The sequence below is a fragment of the Balaenoptera acutorostrata genome, chromosome 16 (genome assembly GCF_949987535.1).
Source record: "Balaenoptera acutorostrata chromosome 16, mBalAcu1.1, whole genome shotgun sequence".
NCBI classification, from domain to species: domain Eukaryota; kingdom Metazoa; phylum Chordata; class Mammalia; order Artiodactyla; family Balaenopteridae; genus Balaenoptera; species Balaenoptera acutorostrata.
Window position 1 is genome coordinate 57755830 of NC_080079.1, and position 16596 is coordinate 57772425.

At 41.5% G+C, this 16596-nt stretch overlaps 1 protein-coding gene across 2 annotated transcripts in view; it reads left to right on the top strand.

Moving 5' to 3' along the window:
* Positions 1-16596, top strand: part of POLR3A (RNA polymerase III subunit A) — a 53620-nt gene that overhangs the window by 8985 nt on the left and 28039 nt on the right. For both annotated transcript variants that reach the window (XM_007166537.2, XM_007166539.3), the window contains exons 6-16: positions 1882-2121; positions 2247-2409; positions 2587-2723; positions 3847-3950; positions 4767-4908; positions 7364-7504; positions 8346-8415; positions 8812-8939; positions 9147-9285; positions 10840-11004; positions 13702-13874. In XM_007166537.2, coding sequence (XP_007166599.2) covers positions 1882-2121; positions 2247-2409; positions 2587-2723; positions 3847-3950; positions 4767-4908; positions 7364-7504; positions 8346-8415; positions 8812-8939; positions 9147-9285; positions 10840-11004; positions 13702-13874 — 1602 coding nt within the window. The remainder of the gene's footprint in view (positions 1-1881; positions 2122-2246; positions 2410-2586; positions 2724-3846; positions 3951-4766; positions 4909-7363; positions 7505-8345; positions 8416-8811; positions 8940-9146; positions 9286-10839; positions 11005-13701; positions 13875-16596) is intronic.

The following is a 16596-nucleotide window of genomic DNA, read 5'->3' on the forward strand; positions in this document are numbered from 1 at the left end:
GGCATCTTGTTTGGAAAAGTCTCCAAGTGACTAGGCCTAAATGACTGGGCCCAGGAGGTAACCCCCTCCCACTTAGGAGTCACTTGTCTAGTGCGTCTAGCTCGCCTCTCAGGGTGTCCCCCACTGCCACCATCTCCCTGTCCACCCCAGCCCACCTGACCCAGGCGACACCCTAGATGTGGTTTAGGGTGGTGGTTAAGAGCTTTGGCTTTGGGGTCAGACAGTCCTGAGATTAGAGCCCAGCTCTGCCGCTTATTTATTCTGTGACCTTAGACACGTGACCCAACCTGGACTTGACAAAAACTCTGGACTCTATCCCCAGAAGACTAACATATATCCATTCCCAATTTCAATACAAATCCAGGGGGTGGTGGACCTGCAGATAAGAGTCTCTCCATAGATGGCATCACCCCTGCAGACTGAGTGTTAGGCTGCCCTGGCTGACGTCCTTCTAGCCGTGTCGTCTCACCACCACCCGAGGCAGCCACGCTGCGTTGCTAGAGAACTCAAGCTGTTAGGGTATTCCGCCATGTACAAAGCTGAGCCCTGCTCTACTGTCCCTCAGTCCCTGACTTCTGTTTCCTGGCACATAACAATAAGTCAGCAGCCTCTTCCACGTGCCTCTTGGGATGCAGTTGTTCTATCACTCTTGAGTAACTGCTCTGAGAACTGGTTTCCAGGCTCTTGCCAGTCCTCCTGCCTTCCTTGCCCTCCTGGACGGCCTTCAGCTCCATGATGTTCTCATCTAGGACTGACTGTGGTACTGCAGGTGACATCTGGCCTTCATGTCGTTCTAGAATTCTATTAGTTTTAGACTTCCTCCCTGATTGCTTCTGGTGGCAGCAAGGTGTCCATCACTGGGAGACAGGGGTGCTGAGGAGGGGCATTCTTCTCTGGACAGGGACCTAGACCAGAAAACCTCTAGAGGGATTCCTAGAAGAACCCAGCTGCACTGCCATCTCCTCCAAGGCGGGACCACAGAAACTTTTCATTGGCAGTGTTCTAAGAGCAGTAGCTGGCTGTTCAAACGTTTCTTTCTTAACTTTGTTCCCCTTCTCATTAAGTTATTGCATAGCAAATGCTGCTTATAACATATAGTCTCAGTCATAATTTTGATCTCAAGAAAATTTAATAACCAGCAACGGCACAATCTGACCATTCTTAGCTGTGATGTTTGAATATCTATGATAATTTACATAGTTCTTATGAGTAAGTTGTTAGAGCTTAGCACTTCTATTAAGTGAAGTTAATAAAAAGACAATATAAGTTCACTACAGAAAGTTTAAATGTAAAAAAAGAAGCAAAAAGATGATAATTCCACTCATCTAAAGACAGCCCTGTTCACACCTTGGTAAACTCTTCCATTTCCTCTTTTCTGTATAGATGTACATTTTCCCCAAAATTAGATCACATCATAAACATACTTATGTCATTTACCAATATTTTGTGAACACCTTTCATGGCAGTAGCTACATTTCCGTAGCTTCTTTTTTGTTTGTTTTTAATAGCTTCATAGTTTTCCATGTATGGATGTACCATGGTTTTATTGACTCAGTCACCTGTCAGGCTGTTTCCAGCTTTTCACCGTTAAGAACAGCTTTAGTGAACATCCTTGTAGCTGAATCTTTGTGTTAATTTCTAAAATCATACCCTTTGGAATAATTATGAGGAGTGGAATTGTTGACTTAAATTATTGGAATAAAAGGCATGAACATTTTTAGGGCCCTTGCAACGTAGCATGTTATCAGAAGTCTCTGTCATCACTTGTGCGTATTATCAGTTAAGTGGCAGATAGGTTAGAGGACATGCAGAAGTAAACCTTTGCCTAAGCTGTGGAAAACTAACATGTATCTCCACTCCTTCCTTCCCTCCTTTCCATAGGAAAACTTGAATCCCTTAGTAGTTCTGAATTTATTTAAACGAATCCCAGCTGAAGATGTCCCTCTACTTCTGATGAATCCAGAAGCTGGAAAGCCCTCCGATTTGATTCTCACACGACTTTTAGTGCCCCCTCTGTGTATTAGACCCTCTGTCGTGAGCGATTTGAAGTCTGGCACCAATGAAGATGATCTGACGATGAAATTGACAGAAATCATTTTCCTAAATGATGTCATTAAAAAGGTGAGTGCTTCCCATTAGCATTTCCAAGCCCCAAGTTCTGGAATATATCTATGAAAACAGAAGTGTCTGATGGAGAAAGTCAAATAGACCAGGCTTGTTTCTGTTTATCCTCTGCTTATTCTTAGCATCGGATATCAGGAGCTAAGACCCAGATGATCATGGAAGACTGGGATTTCCTGCAGCTGCAGTGCGCCCTCTACATTAACAGCGAGCTCTCAGGCATTCCCCTCAACATGGCGCCCAAGAAATGGACCAGAGGGTTCGTCCAGCGCCTGAAGGGAAAACAGGGTACGTGTCCAAAGATGTGTGCAGGAGACCGTCTACTGCCTTTGTTTTCATTTTGGGGAACGTATGTCCAGCTTATCTGGTTGGAGGTCACGGACTCTTCTTGGGCCTTCTGGTCACATTGCCCCCAACAGCACACGTTGTAGCTTGGCGGCCTGTGATATATTGTTATTTGTTTAGGTCGATTTAGAGGCAATCTCTCAGGAAAGAGAGTGGATTTTTCCGGCAGAACAGTCATCTCACCTGACCCCAACCTCCGAATTGATGAGGTAGCTGTGCCAGTTCACGTGGCCAAAATTCTGACTTTTCCTGAGAAGGTAAGTACATTGAGCTGCTCAGTATTTTGTCCGAATCCAGTCTTTTGTGTCATGTTCTGAGATTCCAAACAACAGACAGTGGAAAATCCCCAGTAACCCACCCGACCCCCAGTTTGGCATGTGTGTTTATCTTTCCAGTTTGCTTCATACGTATGTCACCATGTGTAATATCTACAACACATACAGCCACAGCTGTGTCTGCCTTTATGTATATATACTCAGATATATATTGAACAGACAAGTCTGCAACTTTTTTTTTCCAAATAATATCATCTTTGCCATCTGTCTGTGTTAGTTCATACCTCACGTGTTAAAGTAACTTATGATAAACACAACACCCAGTTAATTTTCTTGGGATAATTTATTACTTTTAAAACATTAGAATCAGTGAATCAAAGACTTTGAATATTTTAAGGCTATTGATGCATAGCCAGAAAGGCTGTACTGCTTTACACTCAATTCATATTCATCATGAGTGTAAACTGGTATCTACAGTATTTTTTTTTTAACCGAGGTGTAGATAATCGAAAGGCCTGATAACAGGAGGATATTGATTGGCCTTGGCTTTGCCCTTGAGAGTCATAATTAGCCCAAACCACAGAGGCTTCTGGTTAAGCTTGTGTAGAAAGTGTCCTCGGTTGAGTTACTAATGATCCAGAGTTTCCTTCTCTGAAGTGGTGTCCCATGAGACTGTTGTCCAAGAGGCTACAGGACGTGGCGGTACAGACCAGGGCCTATGGTGCTGGTGTCACAACTTTTAAACCTTAGAAGCCCATGGAAAATCATTGCAGATGAAGTTGCTACCTGTTTTTAGGATTACAGAATGCTGGAAGATCCCTATAGATCATTCCAGTCCACTCGTTGTACCACTAGGGAAACCAAAGGCCAGTAAAGGCCTTGGCCCTGTCACCCAGCAAGTGAGTGACCAAGTTTAGACTTGAACCTAGTGCCATCCCGTTGTTGTCCTTACACTCAAGACCCTGGCAGCAGGGTGCCTGCAGGTGCCTCTCTTTCTCCTAGGACAACATAAGGAAAGTAAAGACTGAGATCCAGTTCAGTATAGTGTACTAGCTTATAGAAACCTTAACAGTATCTCATTCTGCTTTATATTGTGGTCCTCCAGGTGAACAAGGCAAACATCAACTTTTTGAGGAAGCTGGTTCGAAATGGCCCTGAAGTTCACCCAGGAGCCAATTTCATTCAGCAGAGACACACGCAGATGAAAAGGTAATGCTTTCCCGATCTGGTTGGATGTAACTATCTTCTCGTGACCGAGTTTACTGTCACCATACTTAGCACAGAATGCACTCCAAAGTACAATTGTTGTGCTATTGTAGCACGTGGAAAATATCTATTTAAATTGCAGTGAGCCTAGGTACATTGCTCGTTTGCTCTGCTTGGCTTGTTGAATGTACGAACAGTGTTCATTTATTCCATAGCATTTAATGTTATTGGATCTAGAAAGACAGAAGGCATTGGGATATGAAAGCAGATCATTTTCTATGTCACCTGGGCGCTCTGGGGTTACCTCAGTGCGCTCATGACCCAGGAGACATGCCTTTTGCCAGTTCTGGCTTTTCACAGCGAGATGAGCTGATCGCCAGTGCCTTTTTATCTCATGAGATTCAAACATATCACCAGGGCCGTGTGCAAGAAGCTGGTTTATTACTCTATTTCTGTGGTTCCAAGACATGCTTTTATCATATCTTGACATTTCTAAAATTAAGATAGATCTTACAAGCAGTTTGTTGTAGTTTAGGGAATTCCCTGGGGGTCCAGTGGTTAGGACTCGGCGCTTTCCCTACTGGGGGCCAGGGTTTGATCCCTGGTCAGGGAACTAAGATCCCACAAGCCATGCGGCTCAGCCAAAAAATAAAGTAAAATTTTGTTGTTGTTGTTGTTGTAGTTTAATTAATGGCGTATGGAGGCACCTTAAATGCAATGAAACGTGATCATTTTAGAGACTGAATCCTGATATGAAGAGGGAGAAACTTGCTGAGGAAACTTTGGTCTCACAGATTATGTCTATTATTGTATGTTAAGGTTTTTGAAATACGGGAACAGAGAGAAGATGGCTCAGGAGCTCAAGTATGGCGACATTGTGGAGAGACACCTCATAGATGGAGACGTGGTCCTGTTCAACCGGCAGCCTTCGCTGCACAAATTGAGCATTATGGCCCATCTGGTGAGCACGGGACCGGTTTTTATTTGTGTTGGGTGGAACTTTGCTGCGTGTGCCATGCTAAATTCCAGGCTTCTAAAATTTAAATGGCCAGTCACCTCAAATTTTCATAACTTTCGGCTTTCCTCTTCTCTCATTTTTTAGTTTGAGTGAAACTCTTAAATTTCAAACTTCCCTTCAATGTCTTTAATATTTGTAACATACTGTTCATACAACAGTAAAACAGGAACTAATTGAAAATTAGTGTGAAAGTGACTACCGTGGTTTCACCTGCAAACAACATATATACATATATGTGTGTGCACAAAGTTATGTAAAATAGATATGGCAGAAAATTGACTTGATTTAAAATAGCATATTAACTAAGGAACTAAAATGTTTACAGGATTTCTCTTCGCAGTAGTCCTCCAACTAAGACCTTGAACCATATTTTTTGGGGTGGTTTACTTTTTGCAACAGCAGCAGTTCCTTTTTTGGAGATTTAAAATGGAAACAAGATGCAACTTTAATTTGTTAAATATTCATAAATTCTCCCATCTGCAAAGCCATTAAATCCCTGAACATTTGCAAACAGTGTTTAAACAGGCTCCTAAGGTGGTGTTTTTCTAGATTCCTTTTTTTAGTAGTTTGTGAAAACATTACATCAGTCTTTTTGCTCAGTGGTGGAAATACCAAAGATGCAGTTTATGATTATGGAATTATGATTATGGAGATCTAGGAGGCAAACAGAAGCCTTCCCTTTCTGGACACTTTTGCTTGGCTTTCGGGCATTTTAACATAGAAATATTTTTGTTTGAAAATTTTCAAATATATACAAAAATAGAAAGAGTACTATGATGAACTCACAGTCTCATCCTCTATAGTCAGTAATTTTCAAGATTTCGCCACACTAGTTTTCTCTCTCTTTTTTCTTTGTGAACCCAGATGACATGTCTTTTTTCCATGTGTATTCAGTTTACTTCTGCAAGACACACGTAATTACAGTGCCAGTGTCACACCTCACAAAATGAAGTCATTCCTTGGTATTGTCTAGTACCCTGTCCATAGTCAGATTTCCCCAAGTGTCTCAAAATCTTTTTGCAACTAGTTTGTTCAAATCAAGATGCAAAGTCTACACATTACGTTTAGTTGATACATGTCTGAAGCCTTTAATGATCTGGTAATGTCCCACCTCCTTCTTTTAATTTCAGTGTCATTGTTGAAAAAAACCAGGTCATTTGTCCTGAAGAATGTCGCATGTTCTCTGTTTGTCTGCTTGTGTGTGGTGTAAGGGTTCCTTCGTGCTTCATTTTATTCCTGTAAACTGGAAATTAGCTCTCGAAGGATGATCAGATTCAGGTTCAACTTTTTGGCCAAAATCACTCAGAGGTGGTGCCGGCTACTTCCTCTTGCCATATTTCAGGAGGCACACGTTGTCTGGCTGGCCCACTTTAGTTATGCTGAGAAGGTTAGGGATTCAGATGCTTCAGCCTGGTGCCTTATTAGCCTTCTCTCTAATGATCTCTCCCATTTATGATCATTGCCTACATTATTGCATTGGGGTCACAAAATGGTGATTTTCTAATTTAACATTCCTTTCACATTTAATACCTACCACTCTTGTAATTAATAATTTTCCCTTGTTAATTAGGGCTATTTACTTACCCAAAAAATAGAATTCATAAAAGAAAGGAAGAATAAGCGTCTAACTCTTTTTCCTTTTTTGTCAGTTTAGGGCATAAAACTTTGGTGCTCAGTTTCTTCCAACTAGGTTGGTTTGGGGTTTTTGTTTGTTTTGGCTTTCCCTTTTTTCAGTGTCATCATGAGTTTTTATTTAGTCAGTGTGTTTTGTTCAATTTCTGCCAGTAACCTTTTAATAGCAAATTGTGACATCATTGGCCAGTGGGGACCCCTTTCTCATGGCTTCTGTGTTGACGTTTGCCTCATAGTATTAAAGCAAATTCATTGTGTTGTTTTGATCTAATAAAGCTACTTGAATGAGACCACAAGTGACATGTTACTGGCCAGAACATACTAGAAATTTACTTCCTTAATGTAAAGTGTCCAGTTCTCCAGTAAGCCATTTTTTTTATGTTGAAACTAGGAAGCTTTTATTTTTATTTTTTTATTTTATTTGAATTTTATTTATTTTTTTATACAGCAGGTTCTTATTAGTTATCCATTTTATACGTATTAGTGTATACCTGTCAATCCCAATCTCCCAATTCATCACACCACCACCACCCACCCCCCAGCTTTCCCCCCTTGGTGTCCATACAGTGTCCATAAGTCAGAAAGAGCAAAACAAATATCGTATATTAACGCATATATGTGGAACCTAGAAAAATGGTACAGATGAACCGGTTTGCAAGGCAGAAATAGAGACACAGATGTAGAGAACAAACATATGGGCACCAAGAAGGTTTTAGATAAATGACTTAAGTCCTTCTCCTGGTTTGTTTTGTTTTGTATTCCACAGGCCAGGGTCAAACCCCACCGCACCTTCAGATTTAATGAGTGTGTCTGTACACCCTACAACGCGGATTTTGATGGTGATGAAATGAACCTTCATCTTCCTCAAACAGAAGAAGCTAAAGCAGAAGCCCTTGTTCTCATGGGGGTATGTAGGGTGGTGCAGCCCAGCTTCTGAGGAAAAGCGCCTTAAAAGGAGGGAAAGGGGAGCCTGTCCTGTTTGCAAACACCCTGCAGTATGTAAGGGAGTTAGTTACTCTGATAGGTGGGGAGTTGAGAGGAGTGGGTGTCTTCTGACCTGTAATGGGGGTTCCTAGGAGAGTGTAGATATACTTGGGCGCCAGTTATGAAAGGGTAAGACAAGGGTATAGCAGAAACTTGACTGTTGGCTATCATGGTCAATTACACCTCAGTTAAAAGATTTGAGCAAATGCACTTTGATGCACAGAACCTTCTTTAAATTGGTTAATAATGCACTGAACAAGTAGCACCCATTTTTGCCACTGTAGGCACTCACTACATTTTAATTAAAATCCTGTTGTTCAAACTTAATGTCTGATGCAAGAGAAATTCGACAATTCTGCCATCATTGTAGAGAGTGTGGAATTGACTGGCTACAGAGATAACACAGTGCTACTCATCATTCATTCACAGAAGTAAATTTTCTTTGGAGGAGAGCATTTGTTAATTACAATAACCTCTTATACCCAAAGTGTTCTTCATAGAAACTCAAAACTACTTCATGCAGTATTTGAGTGCAGGAACCTCTGAGGTCAGTCTCGCTGGTAATTTTTCTCTCCCCTTGACAGATTAAGGGATGGAAGTTAGTGACAAAGCTGCAGTTAAGGACCCTAGCTTCCAGTTCTCAGCCTCATCTTCCTGCTACTCTTCATTTATTCATAACAATTCAGAGTCCTTGTGGTGTAGGTCTTTGAGGCTGCATCATGCATCCAAGGATGGCTAACTTACTGTGTTCCTTTTTCCTTCAGACTAAAGCAAATCTTGTAACCCCAAGGAATGGAGAACCACTAATTGCTGCTATTCAGGATTTTCTGACAGGTGGGTTTGTGGAATTCACTTGAAAGGAGACTTTGGAACACGAGGATTCTCATTCACCGTGTTCATGTGTCCACTTGAAAAGCTGTTTAATTGCCTGTGTTTAATTCTGTTGTTTGTTTACTAAGTGTGATTGTGAACCAACTTGAGATATTTTGCATTGGTTGGTTATTTAGTGAACTGCCATACACAAGACATTTTCATTTTCTAAGTGCTGGGGCTATGGCGGCGAGTAAAACAAAGTCGCTTTCCCTGTGGAGGCTGGATTCTAGTTGGAGGAGAAAGCCAAGAAGCAGCTGTGTTTTACTTTTACCTCACTCTTTTAGTAATAGTCCACGTTTATTTTAAAATTGAAACCTTGTGATTTTTCTCACAATTTCATTCCTTTTCTTTCCTCAGGTGCCTATCTCCTCACTCTTAAGGACACTTTCTTTGACCGAGCCAAGGCTTGCCAGATCATTGCTTCCATATTGGTGGGCAAGGATGAGAAAATTAAAGTTCGCCTCCCACCCCCTACAATATTAAAGGTTTGTGCGGGAGCTGTGTGTGTATGCACACAAGTGTGTGTGTGTGTGTGTGTGTGTGTGTGACTGTATGGACACACCAGTGGCCTTAGTGTACGCACGCTGCTGCCCGGTTGGTGAGTGACCACTGTACCATCTTGCCTCACTTGCATGAAGGGTGGTTGAGGCCAGGCTCAGCCCTCCGATGCTCTGGCTTCTTTCCTCCTTCAGCCTGTCACCCTGTGGACGGGAAAGCAGATCTTCAGCGTCATCCTCAGACCCAGCGATGACAATCCAGTGAGGGCCAACCTGCGAACCAAGGGCAAGCAGTACTGTGGCAAAGGAGAAGACCTCTGTGTCAATGACTCCTGTGAGTTAAAGCAATGGGGTGGGGCCGGTGGTCAGGAAAGCAAGCGACTAGCCAGCAAATCCCAAGTTTCTCTGTAGCCTTAGGCAGGAAGTTTGTTCTTCAGGGAGATGCAAGTGGTGTTTCTCTAAAAGGTAGAGATCGTGTAGACACATGACCAACCCAATGATTAGAATGTTCGGCTCGTGTTTTGTCTCAGGTGAGACTCGTTTCTACCAATTAATGCAAATTCTTTTTTCTTCCTTTTTTTGTTGTTTTTTTTGGCCGTACAAAGGTCTCGTTATTTAAGGCATTTAATTTACTCTTTTATGTCCAAAAACATGTTCATTGTCTAAAAGTGTGACTAAAAAGTATAACTGAAGAGGCTAATTTTTTTAACCTGCCTCACCTGGTCAATGGATGTTTTGATAACATGAAGATCAGGTGTAACAGTGAGAGGATTTATTTATTTATTATTTATTTTTTAATATCTTTATTGGAGTATAATTGCTTTACAATGTGTTAGTTTCTGCTGTACAACAAAGTGAATCAGCTGTATGTATACATATATCCCCATATCTCCTCCCTCTTGAGCCTCCCTCCCACCCTCCCTATCCCACCTCTCTAGGTCCTCACAAAACACCGAGCTGATCTCCCTGTGCTGTGCAACATCTTCCCACTAGCTATCCATTTTACATTTGGTAGTGTATATATGTCAATGCTACTCTCACAGTGAGAGGATTTAAATGCGAGCCATCTGAGTCCCCTAGACTGATTCAGCCCAAAGTGTGGTCCACACACCAATGCCGTTCAGGCAGCATTTACTTTCTGGGTCCCAGGCTGCTAACAGGCAGTTCTCCAGCAGGCTGCTTTGAGTAGCACTGATTTAGAATGGGCTTTGCTAGCAAGGCCTAGTGACAAGAAGTGGATCTGCAGGGCTCTGTACTAAAGAACTGAACCGCAGAGTCTCTCTGAAGGTCAAGGGTTTTCTGCTGTCTCATGATGAAGAATAAATATTTTGAAGAGCACTGATTTTTTTTCCCCAGGTTTATAACCATTCTTTTGAAAATATACTCTCTGGTCTTCAACGTATTTTGGCTTCTTGTTTTAGATTGTGTTTTGTTTGTTTCTAGATACAAATTTCATTGTGTTGTTTAGGCTTTTCATGGTGGTGCCACTGTTAGTCTTCAGTGTCTTAGGTAAATAACAAAGTGCTTTATAAACAGCACTTCGTTGTACGTGATTGAATTGATGCTCAAAACATCCCCATGACATCAAGATGGCAAGAGCTTGATACTGTCATCCACAGTTCACAGATAAGGACAATGAGTGTCAACTAGTACCTTTCAGAGTTAGGGCTATAGGGTAACTAACTAGACCTTTCATGCTCTTCAAAAGTTCCTAGATTTCTCTTTTCTTCCCCCTCAAAAAAAAAATTTTTTTAAGAGCATATCTATTTGTTCTGCTTTAACTTTTAATACGAGAACAAATTTTCTCAACTGCCTCAAATTCATTTTGGAATGAGGCAAAGTAGTAAATAATTGTCTGTGTAAGTCCATAATCATTGTTTCCTTCCAGACGTCACTATCCAGAACAGCGAGCTGATGACTGGCAGCATGGACAAAGGAACGCTGGGATCAGGATCCAAGAACAATATTTTTTACATTTTGCTGCGAGACTGGGGGCAGAACGAAGCTGCCGATGCGATGTCACGGCTCGCCAGGCTGGCCCCCGTCTACCTGTGTGGGTATCTCAGCATCCTCGTTTTATTGCTAGTTATTGGTGTTTCAGGGGTTTCTTTTACTGTTTCATCCCCCTGCCCCACACACATACACACACACAAAGAAAAGGATATTTATTCCAGGCTAAACTATTTATGCTTTTCTTAATGAAATTAACTTGATACTGACTAGTTTGGCTGCAGATTTGAATTTGCTTTTCAGTTCTCTTCTCAAAAGCTACAGTAGCTCCCTAATGCCCATCAGGTAGGGTTGTTACATAAAGTGTCCTTCATGGGCTGCTTCCAAGGTACCTGTGCAAGACTGTCACCCTCTGGGTCTTCCATGGTTCAGCCCTACCGTGTTACTCAGTATTTCTCTACCATCCTTGTACTATTCTGTTACCTTTGCTTGCTCATGCTTTGAACATACCACAGGCCAGGAGATTTTTTGCATGCCCAAAAACATCTTTAGTCTACTCTTATACTTGACTCTTTGGCTGGGTGTAGAATTCTAGACTGAAGATTATTTTCCCTGAGAATTTTGAAGGGATTGCTCTACTCTGTTCTAGCTTTAACGGTTGCTTTAAAGTGTATTTCCGTTCTTATTCCCAAATTTTTGTATTTGAATTGTCTTTTTTTTTTTTTAATTGAAGCAATAGTGGACTTAAAACATTGTGCCAGTCTCTGCTGTACAGCACAGTGACTCATTTCTACACATACATCTATTTTTTTAACATTCTTTTTCATTATGATTTATCACAGGATATTAAATATAGTTCCCTGTGCTAGACACATTAGGACCTTGTTGTTTATCCTGAATTGTCTTTTTATTCTGGAAGCTTTGAGACTCCTCTTTGTTTCTGGCATTCTCAAAGTTCACAGTGACACAACCTTGCGATGGGTCTGTTGTCACTCATTGCGCTGAGCACTGTGTAAGCTCTCTTAATCTGCAACATGTGTCCTTCAGTTCTGGTTATTTTCTTGTACTTTTTCTGATCATTTTCTCCCTTTTACTTTCTCTGTTCTTTCTTTTTTGAATTTCTGTTCATTGTCTAGTAGAGTTTTTGGATTGATTCTCTGATTTTCCCTGTTGTCCATTTCTTTGTTTCTGGATTCAGTTTTCTTTTAACAACTTCATTGATTTTTAAAAGTTTTTTCACTATCATATATTTAATTTCCAACCATTGTTCTTTTTTGCCAGTATTTCTTTTTTTTTTTGGCTACATTGGGTCTTCATTGCTGCACATGGACTTTCTCTAGTTGTGGCGAGCAGGGGCTACTCTTCGTTGCAGTGCACGGGCCTCTCATTGCAGTGGCTTCTCTTGTAGTGGAGCACGGGCTCTAGGCTCATGGGCTTCAGTAGTTGTAGCACAGGGGCTCAGTAGTTGTGGCTCACAGGCTGTAGAGCACAGGCTCAGTAGTTGTGGCACACAGGCTTAGTTCCTCCGCAGCATGTGGGATCTTCCCGGACCAGGGCTTGAACCTGTGTCCCCTGCATTGGCAGGCGGATTCTTAACCACTGTGCCACCAGGGAAGTCCCTTGCTGGTAGTTCTTTTCTTTTCCTTTCCTTCTTTTAATTTTTTTTTTTTTTTTTAAGGCTTCCTGTTCTTGATCCCCAAATTCATCTTCTCTTATCACTCTGTCTCCCACAGGGGTAAGGATCTGGGGCCTGTTTCTTGTAGGCAGACCTCAGAGACATTGCAGGTTCAGTTCCAGACCACCACGATAAAGCAAATACCACGATCAAGCAAGTCACATGAACTGTTTGGTTTCCCAGTGGTTACAAAAGTTGTTTACACTATACTGTAGTCTGTTAAGTATGCAATAGTCTTGTGTCTTAAAAAACAATGTACATACCTTAATTAAAAATACTTTATTGCTAAAAAATGCTAATCATTTGAGCCTTCAGTGAGTCATAGTAGTCACAGTACAGATCACCATAAAAAATATAATAATAATGAAAACGTTTGAAATATTATGAGCATTACCGAAATTTGACACAGAGACACAAAGTAAGCAGATGCTGTTGGAAAAATTGTGCTTTTAGACTTGTTCAACACAAGGTTGCCACAAACCTTCAATTTTTTAAAAACCACAATATCTGTGAAGCACAATAAAACAAGGTATGCCTGTCCAAACTTTCCACCGGGTTTCCCCATTTCCAGCACCTACATTAACTCCCACAGAACCTGAGGATTTTGTTTCTGAGGCTTTCCAGACTTGTGGCCCTCCTTTCTGCAGCCACTTTTAGGCATCCCCTTCCCCACCCTACTAAGCCAATAGCTTCTCGTAGGCAGATATTAGGGTTAGGATTACTGTATAGTTCCATCAACGGTGCAGTTTACATTTGTTTCTTAGTCTCTGTATTTCGGAATAATAATTTCTGAAAAAGAGAATCGGGCAGAGAGGTCTCTACGACGCTGAGAACCAGCAGTCAGGTGGCCCACTTTCCATAGCTGGCTTTCTCAGGTGCTCCTTACTATTTAGTGGCTGTCTGCTTTATGGTGTAGTTAGTTGGGACATCACTGTAAGTTGTGAGGTCTCAGAGGAGTTAGTGAGTCTTAGTCATTTTTGCATAACTACCTAGAGACTGATACAGGAACATTTTGTTTAATTGGGTTGTAACAAGTTCTCTGAAGGTATAAACTTGTTTCTGTGCAGCAGGTTGACTAACATCCGTGGCTCTCTCTTCCTGCTCTCCCGGGCAACTATTCTGCAGCTAACCGTGGATTCTCAATTGGGATTGGTGACGTCACACCTGGCCAAGGACTGCTGAAGGCCAAGTATGAGTTGCTGAATGCTGGCTACAAAAAATGTGATGAGTACATTGAAGCCCTGAACACAGGCAAGCTGCAGCAGCAGCCTGGCTGCACTGCTGAGGAGACCCTGGAGGTGAGTCTGGCTCTTCGGGTCAGTTTAGCCACTTCATCACTGGGTGGCGGTGTAGGCCCTGAAGAGAAGGAGCAGAGGTGAGTGGGAAGGAAAGGCAGTGGCTTTAGCCCATCTCCGTGCTGTGCAGCTTGTGTGTGTTCTAAAGTGGGGAGGGCCTCCCGTTAGATCTGTTACATCTCTTCCAGCTTTCCTGTTCTAGGTGGTGAAAACACGGCCATCTGTTCATTTGGCCACATGGGGCTGCTCTTGTTCCAGCATCATGCTTGGGCCCCTTCTGTACCTGGTACTTCAGTGCTTCTGCCCTTCCTACGTCCAGCATCCTGTGACTAGAGACTGACACCACAGCTCTCTGAATGGATGGTCTTTGAAAGAGACGTGGCTAATTCCTGTCTGAGAGTCACATACCAATCTGCTGCCCTCTCACATGTGGAGCTAGGTTAGCTGAGAACTGGGCCAGCACATGGCAGAGTCAGAGTTGCCTGAGAGTCCTGCATATTCTCTGAAGCAGCCTGGCTCAGCAGTCCGCCTGCACCAGGGTTTTGCCTGGCTCCCTTCTGCCTCCCCAGTAGCCTGGGGCTCAGAGCTTTAACTCGCCTAAGCAGAGAAGAAAGGTTTTTTGAACAGTAAGAAATTTTCTGATGAAATGAACGTTTTAAAGCAGACAGAAAGCAGCGTTGTGTGAGGTGTTCACAGTTAACTCATTCTTTTTAGTTTTTTTTTAAATTTTTATTATAGTTGATTTACAATGTTGTGTCAGTTTCAGGTGTACAGCAAAGTGAATCAGTTATACATATATATGTGTGTGTATATATATATCTCCACTTTTCTTTAGATTATTCTCTCATATAGGCCACTACAGAGTATTGAGTAGTTCCCTGTGCTATACAGTAGATCCCTATTAGTTATCTATTTTATACATACATTTAGCTTATTCTTTTTTTTCTTTTAAATTCATTTTATTAGTTATCTGTTTTATACAAATTAGTGTATACATGTCAATCCCAATCTCACAATTCATCCCACCTCCACCGCTCCCCACACTGCTTTCTTCCCTTGGTGTCCATACGTTTGTTCTCTACATCTGTGTCTCTATTTCTGTCTTGCAAACTGATTCATCTGTACCATTTTTCTAGATTCCACATATATGCGTTAACATATGATATTTTTCTCTTTCTGACTTACTTCACACTGTATTACAGTCTCTGGGTCCATCCATGTCTCTGCAAATGACCCAATTTCGTTCCTTTTTTATGGCTGAGTAATATTCCATTGTATATATGTACCACATCTTTTTTTTTAACATCTTTATTAGAGTATTATTGCTTTACAATGGTGTGTTAGTTTCTGCTTTATAACAAAGTGAATCAGCTATATGTATACATATATCCCCATATCTCCTCCCTCTTGCATCTCTCTCCCACCCTCCCTATCCCACCCCTCTAGGTGGTCACAAAGCCCCAAGCTGACCTCCCTGTGCTATGCAGCTGCTTTCCACTAGCTATCAGTTTTACATTTGGTAGTGTGTATATATATACATGCCACTCTCTCACTTTGTCCCAGCTTACCCTTCCCCCTCCCTGTGTCCTCAAGTCCATTCTCGAGTAGGTCTGCATCTTTATTCCTGTCCTGCCCCTAGGTCCTTCATGACCTTTTTTTTTTTTTTTTTTAGATTCCATATATATGTGTTAGCATACGATATGTGTTTTTCTCTTTCTGACTTACTTCACTCTGTATGACAGTCTCTAGGTCCATCCACGTCTCTACAAATGACCCAATTTCTTTCCTTTTTATGGATGAGTAATATTCCATTGTATATATGTACCATATCTTCTTTATCCATTCGTCTCAGTGGACATTTAGGTTGCTTCCATGACCTGGCTAAGTAGTGCTGCAAGGAACATTGGGGTGCATGTGTCTTTTTGAATTACGGTTTTCTCTGGGTATATGCCCAGTAGTGGGATTGCTGGGTCATATGGAAATTCTATTTTTAGTTTTTTAAGGAACCTCCATACTGTTCTTCATAGGGGCTGTATCAACTTACATTCCCACCAACAGTGTGAGAGGGTTGCCTTTTCTCCACACCCTCTCCAGCATTTGCTGTTTGTAGATTTTTTGATGATGGCCATTCTGACCAGTGTGAGGTGATACCTCATTGTAGTTTTGATTTGCATTTCTCTAATAATTAGTGATGTTGAGCAGCTTTTCATGTGCCTCTTGACCATCTGTATGTCTTCTTTGGAGAAATGTCTATTTAGGTCTTCTGCCCATTTTCTGATTGGGTTGTTTGTTTTTTTAACATTGAGCTGCATGAGCTGCTTATATATTTTGGAGATTAATCCTTTGTCAGCTGCTTTGTTTGCAACTGTTTTCTCCCATTCTGAGGGTTGTCTTTTCGTCTTGTTTATAGTTTCCTTTGCTGTGCAGAAGCTTTTAAGTTTCATTAGGTCCCATTTGTTTGTTTTTGTTTTTATTTCCATCACTCTAGGGGGTGGATCAAAAAAGATCTTGCTATGATTTATGTCATAGAGTGTTCTTCCTATATGTTCCTCTAGGAGTTTTATAGTGTTCGGTCCTACATTTAGGTCTTTAATCCATTCTGAGTTTATTTTTGTGTATGCTGTTAGGGAGTGTTCTTTTTTTTTAAATTTATTTATTTTATTTATTTATTTTTGGCTGCATTGGGTCTTTGTTGCTGCACGCACACTTTCTTGAGTTGCATCAA